The sequence below is a fragment of the Lichenostomus cassidix genome, chromosome 9, assembly GCF_008360975.1.
Source record: "Lichenostomus cassidix isolate B80296 chromosome 9, HeHo_3.0, whole genome shotgun sequence".
Taxonomy (NCBI): Eukaryota; Metazoa; Chordata; class Aves; order Passeriformes; family Meliphagidae; genus Lichenostomus; species Lichenostomus cassidix.
In genome coordinates, this window is record NC_139490.1 from 16,262,224 (window position 1) to 16,278,315 (window position 16,092).

General features: G+C 43.4%; 1 protein-coding gene across 12 annotated transcripts in view; it reads left to right on the top strand.

The window, feature by feature from the left end:
• Positions 1 to 16,092, top strand: part of DOCK10 (dedicator of cytokinesis 10) — a 146,873-nt gene that overhangs the window by 19,461 nt on the left and 111,320 nt on the right. For 6 of the 12 annotated variants that reach the window (XM_085069625.1, XM_085069636.1, XM_085069628.1 and 3 more), the window contains exon 1: positions 6,326 to 6,586. The exons of 5 other annotated variants lie outside the window; for them this stretch is intronic. In XM_085069625.1, the coding sequence (XP_084925751.1) occupies positions 6,422 to 6,586 (165 nt within the window). In that variant the 5' untranslated portion in view covers positions 6,326 to 6,421. Of the gene's footprint in view, positions 1 to 6,322; positions 6,587 to 16,092 lie in introns of those variants that run through there. One more of the 12 variants, XM_085069638.1, reaches the window with a different exon arrangement.

Below are 16,092 nucleotides of genomic sequence, written 5' to 3' on the forward strand. Positions count from 1 at the left end.
CAGTTTTACTGGATAATAAAAGTTCTTTTTAAAACAAACAAACATTTGCTTTGTAAGTTAAGTAGTTATTTTTCCTGGTTCAAAGTCAAAGGTTTATTTTTCCTGTTTCATGTTTAAGGAAACCACAACAATACTTTTAGCTGCTGTTTGGAATGTTCTGTGCTAGATCCAGAAGCCACTGAAGTGCACTGAAATAAGGAGGTTTTCATCACTGCCTGTGGGCTGCAGTTCTCCATTTTACTTTATCTAAGAATAATCCCATTGATCTCAGAGAGGCTGTAATAGTAGAAAATTACCTGTCAAAGTGAGAAATTACTTGAAAATCAGCAGAGTGCTTCACCTGAGTTGAAAACAAGAATGTGGGAACTACTTGCATGCAAGTTAGGGATTTATTTCGCTTTTTTTGTAAATAGAACATTCTGAGAAACCCCTTTAGGAGTTGAAGCTCCAGAGATATGGGATTCTAGACCAGCTTCTGTCATTAGCCTGTTGGAAATCCTTACACCAGTCTTTTATCACTTTATCACCTTGTTTGTTGAATAGTTGTAATTTGTTGATGCCATCAGCAAACTGCTGTGAGATCTGATACAGGGAAACCTCTGTATTTTGGCCATGTACACTGTGGTGGTAATTGATAGTTTTCCACACAACTTCTGTATAACTCTTTACCCCAGATATCAACGTGAAAGAACAAAAGAATATTGGGAAGAGAAAGGCAGCAGTGGCACAGGCAGTCATAGGGAGCCTATTTCTGTGGTCATCTGACTTTTTCCTTTCCTGCCTTGTCTGTAGCGCTTGTTTCCATTTTCAGCAGGTACAGTACGTCAGGAAGCAGGAGTGTGTGACTTGGTCTTTCATGTAGTACTCCCTAGAGGGTGCCAGACACCCGCGTTCTGCAGCCCTGTGTGCTCTGCAGCCAGGTGACATCGCAGCGCTGTGGCAGCGCAGCTTTCCTCTGACCGGCGGTGGGGTGAGCATCGCTTGCTGCTGCAGGGTGCAGGGAGGAGAAATGAGGAGCCTGAAGGATGCAGGTACCTCTCGTATAGTCATAACCACGTACTCTCATTTGTGGGGTTTTACTCACTGAAACTTGCGTGTTATAAATTGTGTTGGTCAAGGATAACTATGTGAGAAGGAAACGCAATTTCAAGATGAAAAAGGTGTAAATCATTCAGGAGTTGTGCTGACCAGTTGCTGCAGTAAATGCCTGCTTTCCCGGGTCACTAGGGAGCAGCTGGTGGAAACTAAAGAAATATAAGGCTGTGTATTCTGACTCTGTCACCCACCCTGCTGTTTCAGACCTCAGTGTTTCTGGTATTTAACTATTTCTTCAGCAATGCTTGAAGATACAGTGCATGAATGTTTTGAAGTGAGTGCAGGAGGGTATGTTAGGAGTGGAAGGCACAGATGCTATTTATGGCTTTTAGCACCTGTGACTGCATAAGCTTTCTTTGAAGTAAATGTGGGATCCCCATGTATCCTTTAAAGCACTTTTTTTCTTTTTTTCCTCCCTTAGAACGTATGGTAGCAGTGGTTCAGCCTAGCACTACACAGCCTCTTGTAGGCCACTGGTCTGGATGTGAAAGGCTGGGACATAACTGTTGGAGGGAAAGGACAGAGCAGTTCCTTGAAGGTGGATTCTTGTAGTCCCCCAGACCTCCACTGGGAGCAGACAGAGAACAGGAGGTGGTGTTGGAAAAGCTGCCTCTGTGGCAGTGAGAGATGCCACTGTCACATGGCATCCGCCACATTACTTTAAGGCTACCTGAGCTTATACTCAGGTATATGTACTTATAGCTCTTCCTCAGGCATAAAATGTGCAAGGAAAAGAGGCCCATTAATGAGGGTTTGTCTCATTAAGCTGTCTGCCATGAAGACCATCTCTTGGAGTACTTTGCCTGCTCTGGATCTCAATGCTGATTCCTTGGAGGCTGGTTAGGATTCCACTGTTTGTTTTGAAGTAGCAGAGCATAAGAGAGGCTTTCAAACTTGGGTGTGTTTTTTCCCCTCTGCTTTCTTTGCAAGGGCCTCCAAGCCTCTGTGAAAACAAATACTGGAGACAAAGACCTCTGCTAAGAAAATGTGTATCAGCTCTTTTTATTTTGAAATGGTGATGTGGGTGGTAAATGTTTCAGTGTTGAGAGATGAGACATTAGCTTACCAAAATGTGAGTGATCCTCATTTGCATCCAGGTGGAGACTGTAATTTTGTAAATTTATCTTTCCTCAAATGTTTATCTGCTACCTGTATAAACTAACTTAAGAGAAGTTTTACTATAAAATTGTGGATCTGTGTGTGGAGCTGTGAGTGACAGCCACTTGCCACATTGCTTATGTGCTGTTGGGGAGCTGCTCATCATCTGTATTGGGATGATGTATGTGGAGTAATAACTTTGGTAACTTGTAAAGGTGGCATGAGCCTTATCATCTGTAGCAGTGCAGTTCTTGTTGTTTGTACTGCTGTGCTCTCTTTAGGCCCTGTTAATGGCTTGAGGCATCTGTGGGTCAGACTGAACATGCTGTTGTAGGCAGTTCCAGGGATGTTCCTGTTTGTGTCGATGGCTCCTGTGCTCACCTGCTATTGCTACTTTAGGATTGTCACACCACAAGACCTTCTGTGTAGCTTCTCAATATATGTCATGGAAAAACATCATGGAGAGGCAGGCTTGTTTACCAGATTAAAAAAAAAAACACAAACAAACAAAATGGTGCATGTCATGCTGACAGCTGAGAGGTCTGATGGCAAAGGGGGATTCTAACCTGCAGCCATCCTTGCTTGAGAAGAGCACAGCCCCCTTTGGAGATGGAAGGAAGGATCAGTGCTCAATTTGACAAGCCATCCTCTCCCTAAAGGATCTTCTCTGAGACTTGCCTTTCTGCCTTCCTCTTTCAAGCCCTCAGCTGAAGACCGAAATACCAATAAGTTGTATCCTGTTTATTGTGATCACAGGAATTCAAATGCCACAAAGAGAAAGGAAAATTAATGGAAGAAAGAAAGCTGTGGGAAGGAAAACAGCTTTTAATGTGGTGTGCTAATGAGGTATGAAATAATGTGTAAGAAAATGGCTGGTAGCATCTTTACAAAGTCTTGCAGTCTGCAGAAACAGAAATACAGGAATATTAAGGAAGAGAAATAACCAACTGCTTGGAGGAGAAGGGGTTTACTGTCTGCTGCAGACTTCATGCCAGAGAGAGTTTACCTCTTCAGGCCCTGGCTGCCCTTTTGCAAAGCCAGCATCTATTTCATGTGGAAGCTGAGGCTGAAATAGCTGCAAGCTTGAGGATACAGATGCCTTTGAACTCTGCTTTCTTATCATGGACTTTATAAGACATGGCAAGTGTGACCCACTTCTGTTCCTGCACAACTGTGCTGCTACACAGCCCCAGCCCTTGGAGGTGCCAGGGACTGGGTCACTGAAGTCCTCTGGGTTAAAACAATTATCTTGCCTATTTAATTTTTTCTTTTTCCCTTTTTTTCACTGAGTTTCCTTTAGTGGTCTCCTTCCCAGCCTGTCCCCATAAACTATCATGCTGGTGTTCCATGTCTACACAGCATAGCTAAAATGAGTGGTGGTTGAGCATGGAGTGAGAGTGGGCAGTGGAAGGCTTCCAGTGTGCATATTCCTTAGCCCAGCATTGCTGCCAAAGTCTTCGTAATGGGGAATGAAGGAGTTGCTTGCTCAAAGGAGTATTTTGCTTCCCAGGGGGTTTCACTGAATTTTGTTTCTGGATTAAAGTGCTAATTAACACAAAATAGGGCTCAGTGCTTCACTGTAAGAGTAACTAACACTGTTGATAGTTGGTGTACAAACATAATGTATGCTAATGAGATCCCTACCTGTGTAAAACAAAGCTGTTGATACTCTGTATGTGTCCAGGCATTTTTAGTGGGCTGGGAGGTTTCCTTTCCAATGATAGCTCATGCTTCTGTGAGATTTTCTTAAAACAGAAGGGATTTTTTAGCTCCTCAGTGGTTTCTTTTCCCCTGTGCATTAGCTGTTTTTCAGTTCTTGAATTTTGATCAAGAGCTGGAGGCTACTTTTAGCTGTCTTTGGCTTGTTAGTTTACTTGCTTTCAGACTAAGTGTCATTTTTTCTCTCCAAAGAGACAACATGCCAGGATTGTGTCATTTCTACTTGTATCTAATAGTGGCTTAATCCACAAATAATTGTAATGAAGTTACAAGGGCTGCTGGCAGAGAATAGTGTGATCCAAAGGCTGGAGGAATGAATGGGATTCTTCACTGAGAACAAAGTGAAGCTTTGGGTCGAGCCCTGGGGTGCTATTCCATACACACGTGCATGCACATGTGTGACAGTGTTGGGCTGTGCTATGGAAACCAAATTTCAGAAAAATGCTGCCAGCTCTCCCAGCTGAGCACTGGTGAGCAAAGGAAGATGCTGTACAGACAGACAGGAGATGTGTTAGCAGCCCCCAAGGTAGCAGAGCAGTTGCCATAACAGCCGGCAGCAGATGTTACCCAGGACCCTATTGCTGCTGCTGGAATTAGAGCAGGAATGGAGCTCTCCCGGCTGCCAAGTGCACTGTTTGTGTGGCCAAGGTGTCAGTTGCAGCTCTGGAGCAGGCAGGGGGCTGATGAAAATATAAACAATAGCAGCAGCAGCAGGATTGCTGATTTGGTGCAGGAATTACTCAGCTGTGCCACTGTGCCCTTGTAATCCCATTAGGAAAGTCAGGCTAACAAGCATGATAGGAGGCTCCCCCTGCAGGGTTTGCTGCTGGGGATGCAGGGACATCACATCAGCGTGTGAAGGATGTGTCCAAGAGAATCTGAGGGGGAAAGAGTCGGGTGGGTGCCTTGGCAGGGCTGGGGGTCAGGCTGTGCAATGCCTGCCAGTGCTGCAGACTGTTTTCCATATGCACTCAAAACAGTTTGCTCTAAAGAAATAAAGGCAAGAAATAATGGCTGTGAGTTTGTTACTACTAAAGAATGAATCTAAAGGAGTTACCTTTTCTGGGAAATGCTTTAATTAGAATTATGATGTCTTCGCCAGATTGCTGAGAAATTATGGTCTATCCAAGACCAGAAAAAGTACTAAGTACTTCCATGAAAAGTTTTCGGTGCAGTTCCTGGCTGAGATTCTGAAGAGGAGTATTATTTACAAATATCTTGTTAACAGACATTATAAACTTGATTATGCCCCTGTGGGAATTAATGACAAAACTTTCATGCCCTTCACTAGAAGCAAAAATCTTTTGATGAAAGGTAAATACGGTTTTGGGTGCACATATAACGAAGTTATACATATTAGCTTAAAAGCAGCTGCTCTGGAAACCCTATTGGAAATTCTTAGTTTTCCTAATGTGTAGGAGAAATCCATTTTCTGTAGGTATTTTTAGTGCTAACTTCCTCTCCTGTGCTATTATCTTACACACTCTGCCATTAGTGCTTGCTGTGTTTCCAGGTCAGCCATGTGATTGCCGAGCATCCCTGCCTGCTTTTTGAATGACTTGTCAGGCAGGAGCCAGAGAGGTAAGCTGTTAGTGCTGGCTGCCAGCAGCAGCCTCTCCCAGCCCAGATCCCACTGACAGTACACAGAAACCCTCTGCTCTCACCCTTCTGGAAGGTCTTTGCTGTGGGGTTCAGAGTGAGCCCCTGCTCTGCACAGGCTCCCGGGTAGGTGTGAAGATGTTTCCCTGCAGAAGGCACCCCTGTGTGGGAACACAAAACAGCCCCACTGTTGAGAGGTATTTCAGAGCTGCTGCTTCGCCTTGAGCCACGGCTGTTTTAGCATGAGCTGGATGAAGCACACCAGATTTCTGCCTTTTTGCCACTTGTTACATTTACAACTCAAATGAACTTGCTGTCCTTCAGAAAATTGCAAGAAGTGGCGAAAACATTGCAGTCCAAATCCCTCTGTGAGGTTTTTTTTTTTTGTGGTAAAAAACCCTTAGGCAAAGTGTTTTAAACCCAGCAGTGCTGATAATGAGAGTTAATAACTTTCCAGATATTGGCTTTTTTGCTACATACGACTTTTTTTTAAAGGTATTTAAACTGAGCCAGCCAGTTGCTGTGGATGCCTCTGTGTGTGCTTAATGAACAGCTGGCTCTTTTGAACTGGGAATTTTAATACTTTCAGTTCCATGAAACTGGAATCGGAGGAGGCGGATGAATGTACAAGAGAGGGAGAGGATTTTCTCATGCGAATTCAGGAGCAGGGAGGGAGGGAGGGAGAGGAAAGCATCGTAATATTGCGTGTGTTTCTCTTTCAGTGGATCAAATCTTTCCTCTGTCTGCATCCAAGCTATTTGGTTGTGATCAGATGATCAGAGCTCAAGGAAGCGATTGGAGAGCGAGCTGGCTGCAGCTGCACTGTAGGCTGTTTTCAGGGACAAGGAGCCACTGTTTTTCAAACATAGCATAAACATAGAAGTTATTTTGTAGGCTTCAGGATGCAGATATGGGTTGTGCTGCCAGCATTGTTCTGCTCCAAGCCTTTCGTTCTGTGGTACAGAGGAACTGTCCACATATCTGCAGGCGACGGCGACGAGAGGAGCTGTCACATGAAATTCTGCCGCTGGATAGCGATGATGAAATGAGCAGACCCAGGACTCTCATCATAATGGTATGGTATACTTTAATCAAGAGAGAGGTGACAGAATATGTGATTATTTTTTTTCCTTTAGCTATATATTTGTAGAGAGAGAGAGCATTGACAGGCAATTTGTCAGGTTAGTTCGGTTAGTTTGCTGGTAGATTTGCTGTGTCTGTAGTGTTACTTTATAGGTAAAGCTGTAAGCTGTATATAAGCTCTGTGTAAAGTAAATGTTCTGTTATTTAATTGTTGGTGGGTTTTGTTGCTGTTTGTGAGACAGGCAGCACTGGAGCCGGTAGCATGGTTATGTTTTATTTCAGACTTGGAATTCCAAGCAGCAGACAGCTTAGGAAATGTTTACTAAGTCTGTTCATCATAAAAACAAAAACAAACCCAAAAGCTAAACCAAACAAAACAAAAAAAATATCTTTACTTGCACCCAGGATGCAGTTGGAATTTATATTAAGTTATATGCAAATAAACTCCCATATATCTTTGCTTCAAACAGTTTGCAGCAGTAAAATGTTTGCTGGATCACTGCTTTCCGGTTTACTGAGTTGCCTCTGTTTTTAAATGAAGGAGGGCTTGAAAGGCTCTCAGTCTTCATGCATCATTTTCTTCCTGAATTAAATTTTTATTTTGTGATGGGAATATAATAAGCACTAAAGGTTTATTAGGAATAAGTGGCAGTGTTGTTCCTTGTTATAAATCACTGTTTCAGAATGAGGAATACCCTTACTGCCTAGTTACTGCTCTTCTTTGCCAAACACACATATGGTGAGCATTTCCAGAACCCTGGAGTGGCTTGCATCTGAGGTGGCAATGATTTGTTACTCTGTGGCTCTCACTTGATAAAAATATTACCAGACACTGAAAATAGTATTTTTGCCAGTTTGTCAGGACACTTGTTTATATCATTTAAGTGATAGAGATTTGATAAAGTTCAAAGTGCATCCCCCTGATCCTCTGTTTAGGGCTGTAACTTAGTGGTAAAGGGAAGATGGTAACATGAGAGAATTTAATAGCTGTCCTGAGCAGCTGTTTTGAAAAGAGCATTGCTGCCCATGGAGAGGTGTGTGGTGCAGTCATGGCAACTATAGTAGCAAGGGCCCAATCTCAGCAGTGCTTTACATATCAGCTGAGGGTGTTATCCAGTGCATGGGGGAGCCTCATGGTCATAAGGAGGGGAAGGAAAGAGATATCATCATTGTGAATCTTGTTAAAGCTTCTTGTGCTCTAAAAGTATCTATGTCTATACAACAAACTTTTTTTTCCCACTTAATGGTTAAAAAAATGACCTCAACAGCATTTAAACGAATAAATGTCTCCTTCCTGGTAGTAATTTCAAGCATGATGAAGTGAGAAATGTCTGGATGCACATCTGAGTATGGATCATCTGTGTAACTTGCTTCAGTCCATTGGGTGTTGTAGCAGCAAACATTGTGCCAGCCTTGCCAAACCCAGAAATACTCATCAGCAGCTTGAGTTGTGTTTCTTTGTGTGTAAGTCCTGTGAAATGAGGGCTCCAAGAGCAAAGGTCCCTGGGCTCTCTTACCCTGCAGTGTGGAGGGAGCTGTGGAAGCTGCCCAGCACCCTGCAGTTTGGGATCCCCAAAGGAGAGGCATTCTGGTCAAGGTGGTCTGTTACCTGATGCTGGGTGTGGGCTCTGAGAGCCCCTCAAACACATCCACTTGTTGTACTAACAGGGCCTTAGGTTTTCTGTAACACCAGTGGTTAATGCTTTGGTGTTTGTCCTGCCAAAAGGCTGCCCTTCCCCAGGAGCCTTGTGGGATCATTTTCTACCTCTCAGTCCCTTGGAGAAAAGGAGTGATTCAGCCCTGTCTTGAGGGTGGGGTAGGTGCAGGCAGGCACTTTGGAGAAAAGCTGCTGGGCAGGGGTTAACTTTGGACACATCTTTCTCTTCAGGATGTGTATTATTACCATGCTTTTGTTTTTAAGCAGTTAATTATATAGCTATCTAAATGAATTTGCTATTAAAGTTTGCAGTTAGGCATGGGAATGATGTGAAGACCTGGTGAGCTGAGAAGAAAGTGCTGCTTCAGAGCACTTTGTGGCTGAGTGGATGGTCCTGTTTCTGCCTGAGTTCATGTTACTTGAAAGAGCAGTGTGATAAAGAGAGCTGGAGGCTGCTGGGCCTTAATACGACATGTTGTGATCCTAACAAATTAGTTTTTCCCCTTGGTGTGTTGTATATCGTTGAGGTTTATGTCTGGATAATACAGTGGAGGCACCTATGTAGACGAGCCAGAGAGTGTTTAGTTCCCAGTGTCATTATGCACATTGTGCAGATGCCAGGAGCTAAACTGATCCCAATGAGATTACCGAGTGCTTGTGTCTGAAGGCAGTGAGTAATTGGACTGCCCAAAGAAGAGAGGTGAGGAAATCCCAAAATGTGGAATACCAGAAATACACTGACAGGCCTGGGTGCCATTGCCAGCGGCATTTGGCTCCTGTCAGCTGAACATGTGGCACTTTGTCTCTTCCTTCCATCAGATGAAATGGTCTTCCTCTCTGTAGCTTATGTGCCCCTGCCTGTATGTGCCCTACTGAAAGTGTTAGTCTTTGGTATTGAATTCAGGAGATAAACTATGTCTTCTATTTAAACAGCTTTTTGAAGTCACCAGGCTCTGCTGTCTGTTCTTGCAGGTTTGCCTGTCCTGTGTGAAGCAGAAGTAACATCTCGGTGTTGTTGCCTTGATAAAGAAAGCAACCCTGAGTCAGAGAGAACAGCAGTCTACCCTAAAATGCTTCCAGTAATAAACAGCTCTAGGGATGTGCCCCATTTTCCTCTGTTAGTCACTGAAGGGGAACATCCTTGTAGGATATTCTTCTAGGAATTGTTTTTGCCAGTGGCACTCCAAGCAGGAGATGCTGTGGGTGCACTCTATGACAAAAGAAAGGAAGATGTCCTGAGCACAGCCTCCAGCTATTGCTTAATGGCTACCAACTAATCACTGTATGGAGCCTTTAGGCATCACAGCAGGTATTTCTAGCATTCTAGTCCTTGCAGAAAGTGAGGGTTGATGTCTTTATACAGAGACATTTTTTTCTTCAGTTTGTTATATTAGAAATTTGGTTTTACCCTTAGGCAAGACAGATAAATTGTTAGTTTTAGATCTTGACTGGATCCACAGAGTGGGAGAGATGTCAGAAAGAGAAAACTGCAAATTCTCTGTCAATTACTAACCATTGTGTGTCATCTTCTCTTGAATGAAATCCTGGAATTTGCCAGAGACATGCAAAGTAAGTGTCCAAACAACCTCTAATATGGTGAAAAAGTTGAATCAATTTGTTCAGTGACTCTGATTTAGTAGACTCTTGTTTTCTGTACCTTTAAGAGCTCACAAGAGCTGGCTTTCAAAATAAGTCTATGAAATGGTGAGGTCTGAGATATTAAAAACCTTTCTGGAGTGAATGCAAATGGCTGTACATGCTGTTTCCACAACAAAAAGGAGAAGGGGAAGATGCCTGAAGAAAGAAAATAAAGTACATGGGGTTATGTAGAGCTGTTTGGTGTTTTAACGGGGGGCACTAACATTCAAGATGATGGTTTGCATTTGGAACTTGTCACTTGAAGCTGAGCTTTATGTGGTAGGTCATTCTTTGGTTTTTTTCATGCAATTCATTACAAACTGTGGCAGCTGAGATTTGTGTGATAAGAGCAAAGCGTATTTGTGGATATCATCCTACTCTCCACCACCCCCGGCCTTCTTGCCCTTAGTAATAAACCACATAAAAATGTAAAAAATGTTTTGCATTTTGAATAAAATAATGTAACTTGAGCTGACTTATTAGTTTGAGCACAGCAATATTCACTTCATTAATGCTGCCCAAGCTGCTTCTCAGGCCATTAGTTTGTATATGGATTTTTACTCTTCTAAAAGCAGTAGAGAAAACAGAAACTGGCTTTGGGAATTTGCCATCATCTAGTATTGAAGTTTACCTCCAGAACTATGTTCCTTAAGTTTTGTTGCATGAACTGTGTTAATTTTCTGCTTCTAGTTGAAATAATTTAGTGCACTCATCTCATTTGCATGCATTTCTCTCCTGGAGGTCTGTACTATATAAGAGCTGTCAATGGGTGGCAACTCCAGGAACTGCAGGACCTCTAACTCACAACTTACTGGTTTTGTTTTGGGAATGTGTCTGTGTGTATTCAAATGGGGGAATTGCAGTGCCTTTTGGAGGCTCAACCCTGGGAACTCCCTTCCTGGAGTTGTCTTGGAGGGGGGATTGTCTTTGCAAAGCAAGATTACCCAGGGCTGCAAAATGGAAAAAAAAAAAAAAAGAATATTCAAAATTTTCAAGACTTCTTAGCTCAAGTCAGAAGCTTCAATGTGTAATACATTTTCAAACAACAGTAATCATATGTAGCTTTATTTGACCTTAACTTCCACTTCAGTACTTGACCTCAGCAGGAACAGAAACAGGTCCATGTTTGAATAAATGAATAACATTAGAGTGTAAAGAGGAGAAGTAAAGTGATGCACAAAATGCAGTTCTGCTTCAGAGTCATTTTGGCCACTGTTCTTGTTACCTTTGCAGCTTCTTTGCATGCTGTGCTGGTGCTCTCCAGTCCTGTGAGTGACTGCAGTGGCTGCCAGCCCTTCCCCTGGGCACCAGGGACAGTGTCCATCTCTGCTCCTCAGAAGGGTGTTGGGTTTGTTCTGGTGTTTACCCATTTAGGCAGCAGCTGTGGCTCTGGGTAGAGTTTCTTATAATCAGAGGGGAGAAAGTGTGGGTTGGTTTTCATTCTTCAGTGCTGCAGTACCACGTTGTGTATGCTGATGGTTCAAGAAAAGCTGGTGTTGAAAGTGGTTTTTACCATGGAGCAAATCATCTCCATCCAACTTTGGTACTTTGAGCGATGTTTTTATATTGCTTTCACTTCTTATTAGTGTTGCAGCTATGTGTGTAGTATGACAGTGTGTAGAATGTAATTATTATGAATGTGTTAACCAAATTTTTGTGACAGCTGAAGAACAGTGTGGGCTCAAAGCAATAAAGTGATGAAAATATTCTCTTACATATGAGGAATTTATTCTCTTTTTTCCTCAGGAAATAAAAGAGAAGTGAGCAATATTTTTGTAAGCAGTGCACACCTGAAAGAGTAGGATATAAATTAAAGAGGCACAGAAAGTCTCTGTAAGTCTCAGTGCTTAGGAGTGCTTTGGGAAGGTGATTTATGCATTTGACAAAAATCGCAGTTTAGGATGTGTGTTCAAAATATTTCATGAGAGAGAAAAAAATTGACCTATAGAAAGGCAGAGGAACTTGATTAAAACCAAGAAGACAAAGAGAAACAAACACAAGAAAAGCAAGAAAAAAACAAGTCAGGTTTTTTTGGCTATGGCCATCTACAGCCAGTGCTGTGTCAAAATACTAACACAGATGTAAATATTAAGTGCTAGACACAGGATGAACCACCTAAAATAACCACAGTAACATCTTTGAAGTTCTGGAGACTTGATTTGAAATGCATTTCATACAGAATTTAGTGGAGGTATTTTGTTTCATGCTGTCAGTAGACAGTGTAGTGTTGGATAGAAATATAAATCTATGCGTGTGTTTGGAACCAGCCAGCCTTTAGAGTAATTTCAGAGTAGTTCTCTGGGTTTTTATGCACATCTTGGGCTGCATAAGTAGTTCCAGACTCATGACTTTGTTGAAATTATTTGGTCTTTTGCTTCCCTCAGTGAAGTTTTGGTACTGGGATGTATGGCTTCTGGCACTGTACTGACCAGGCTGTGGGAGTGGCTTAGGTTGATGGTTAATATCTACAGGAATCAAGTGATGACAGTGATACAACCTGCAGCAGTGTCTTGGCTGAGAAGCAGGTTGTCCCATGCAGAACAAGCTCCATCACGTCTCCACTGGGCAGAATTCACAGAATCACAGAACACTTTGAGTTCAGCAGCACTGTGGCTGTCCATAGCTCACAGGAGGCACGCTTGGGCAGCACAGACACTCTGCAGAGCCAGAGGAGTGCAGAAATCCCCCTGGGATACTCCAGTCACTCTCCCAGAACACTCCAGGTGTTTGTACTGCATTAGCCGTGAGAGTATTCCTGCTGGGATCCACAGCTGGAGCACCGGCCTGGGCAGCACAGGTGGATAGCCTCTGGCTGGCAGGGACGGTGGCAGCAGGGACGGTGGCAGCAGGGACGGTGGCAGCAGGGACGGTGGCAGTGTGGTGGCAGCAGGGACGGTGGCAGTGTGGTGGCAGCAGGGACGGTGGCAGTGTGGTGGCAGCAGGGACGGTGGCAGCGTGGTGGCAGCGTGGTGGCAGCAGGGACGGTGGCAGCGTGGTGGCAGCAGGGATGGTGGCAGCGTGGTGGCAGCAGGGACGGTGGCAGCGTGGTGGCAGCAGGGACGGTGGCAGCGTGGTGGCAGCGTGGTGGCAGCAGGGACGGTGGCAGTGTGGTGGCAGCAGGGACGGTGGCAGTGTGGTGGCAGCAGGGACGGTGGCAGCGTGGTGGCAGCACCGCTTACCGTCTGAACGTGCGCTCGCTGTCCTTGGCCCAGGCTCTGGCAGCCTGGGTCTCTTGGGATGAATTAGGGTGAGTTGCAGCTGCTTCCAGAAGAGCACAAAGGAACAGTATATTAAGCTCATGCTCTCAGAAAATGATATTAGTGCCAGCCCTCAGCCCTTGCCTCTCTCACTGGCCTTAACTCGCTGCTGGCTTCCGCCCTGAGAGCTGGGCTGGGCTTTAGTTTTCGTGCTGTTGTCAATACAGAATCCTCTGAGCAGCACTGAACTAGATTGAAATGCATATAGCTGAGTCCAGAGTCCATTTCAGGCCTTTGGCCACAACTATGGGGTATTGATTTAGCTTGGAAGCAGCTCTGCCCTGTAAGAGGTATGCTGAGTGCGGAAGGGAGCCATAAAGACACCGGGGCCCTGAGAGAGCGCTGGCCAGCCAAAAGTACTGCCAAAGTAAAAGCTCCTGGGAGAGGCAGAGCAGGAGGGAGAGCTGTCGAGGCAAAGACACTGTGTAAGAGAGGAAGAGTTATGTGATGAGAGAGAAGCAAAGTGGAAAATGCCATTTCTTCTCATCTGAAATTAAATAGGTACAATGCTGTTAAATGTAGGATATTTGACTTTAGAGGACTAGCCACCATTGCTCTGATGATATATCATATTCTAATGCTGCTTTTTGTTTCCCTCCTTGATCTTTTCAAAAGCTTTGGTTTTACTTCAGAGTGAGTATGCCTCTTCCTCCCTGATATTAAATTCTCCTCTCTTCTCCATCTTCCACCTCCTCCTTCCTTAAGGGTAAAGCCATCTTCTACTTTGACTTCAGCATAATTATGTTCCATTCCCCTCCTGGGTAGATTGGCAATCTGAATGGAGTGCAACAGAACTGTTCCTGATATTTCTGACTTCCGTGAAGTTTCTCCTTTGCAACACCAATCTTAATACACTTGCTCTAAACCTAGTTTAAATAAACTAGAATTACAATTTAGCACATTTCAGACAAAATTGTTATGCAAAGTTTCATTGTTATTGAGAGACAGAGCTATATCTCCAAACCTTTATCTCAAGGCTTCATACTCTTCATCCATCAGAACTATTGGTTTTAGTGTAAGTGGAAAGTCTCTGTTGCTCCATAACCTCTGGGCAGCAAAGCAAGATGATGTGGTAACAGGAGTCAGTTCTCTTCCCAGCAGCTGCTGAGCCACTCTACCACCAGCTGTGGCAGAAAGCTGAATGGAGGAGTAGATACTGTAAGTGCACCTGCAGCATCAACTGAAGTGTGATCAACTGTGTGCTGCAAAGCCTGCTGTGGGTAGCTTTGTTTTTGGTTGTTTTTTTTTTCTGTGCATCTCAGGGGGATTCCCACCTGATTTCAAAGAACCTCTTAAGAGATTCTGACTTCTAGATTGCATTTCCTGAATGGTACAAGGTTTTGATGAAAGGCAGCAGTGCTTCATGACTGTCAGATGGCTGCTGTTGTTGTGTGAGTGAATACAGACTAGCTCCAGCTTGCAGTACCTCCTGTAGCAGAAGGGGAATTGGACAAACACAGGCAAATGGTTTAGATGTTCCCTTGACCAAAGAGAGGTTTGTGAAGGCAAAACACAGGATTTAATTTCTAGGTCTAAGCAGCATTTCAGCCTATTTGAGCCTGTCAGCTAGTACTGGCTACTAGCTCTACTTTTATGAGTAAAACAAAAATTAAATTACCTGCTGAAGTACTCAACTCTTGTTGACTGCAGCAGTGTTGTTCAGGAATGCAGGAACAGGTGTGTTATCTTCAAGTGTTTGGTGCTAAGGAAGATGAAGGAAAGTGGACTGTCTAGGAGATATGGGAACCATTCCTGGTCTTTTAAGTTTCGAATCACTTCCTTGAATAATTAAGGCTTCCAGTTTGAATTTGTGATTGGAGTTAGGAACACCACAATAGTGAAAGGATTAGGATTCAGCATCAAAAAGCATGTCACATGAATACTTGAGGATGTTTTGGGTGGCAAGGGTTTGACATCATCTCGAGGCACTATTCCAAGTCTAGTCCAGCTGAAGCTGGCTCAGACTGTGGGCTGTGATCTCCTCTGCCAAGGTGTGGTAGCTGTACATGTGTGCCCACATTTCCAGTCAGACAAAAACTGATTACTTCATTATTCTGGGGCTCAGTTATTTCTCTTATTTTAAACTCTGTAAGTAAATACATTCTATAAAAATGTACTTTTATCATCCTCTAATGTGGTGTCTCTTCAGAACAAAATGTTATTTTCTGTCTAAACAGAAAGAAATTGTGTGCAATATCTTACTTCTACAATTGCAGTCTGTTAATAATTATTGCCAATTTGTGGTTAGCTTAAGAAATAATAGATTCTCTGTGTGTGGTTTTCAATGAAAAATAGCCATTGTAATGTTCATTGGACTTTTCTGCCTCAGGGATCACTCTGAGTACAGTGTATGGAGCCAATTGAATTGAATACTTCGTGCCTTTGGTGTTTGTTTTTCCTCACTTCTCATCTGTCAGCTGCTGTGCTCATTTTCTTTTCATTAGTATTGATACTTGCATGAAGAAGATATGGCCAGATTCAGTTCTCACTTAAATGTGTGCAAATCCAGCAGAATAAGGTTTTGACTTAAAGCAGTAAACCAGATCAGAAGTGTAATTCTGTTCTGCTTGCGTGTTTCTCTCCCCAAAAAAAGAAATCATGAAGTTAGAGTGGAAAATGTGTGTGGCCTTGCTGGATCAGTCAGGGGTTGGCTCTGAAACAGAGATGCTGGGAGTTGAACATTGTGCCACCAATCACTCATGACTTTCTCTGGCATTTTAGTAAGGGTTTGGTGTTATTACCTTGATGTTTTCCACAGGTTGTGACTTATGTGCTAAAATTAGCTCTTGCAGAGTAGAAGCCTTAGCAGTGAAGAGATTAATTACTGAAATGCAGATTCCTGGAACCAGATGCTCCCCCATCGTCTGCAATGTTTCTGCCATTAGTAAATTATGTGCAAACATTCATTGCAGCCATCATTACAGGAGATCTGATCTTAATGAGATT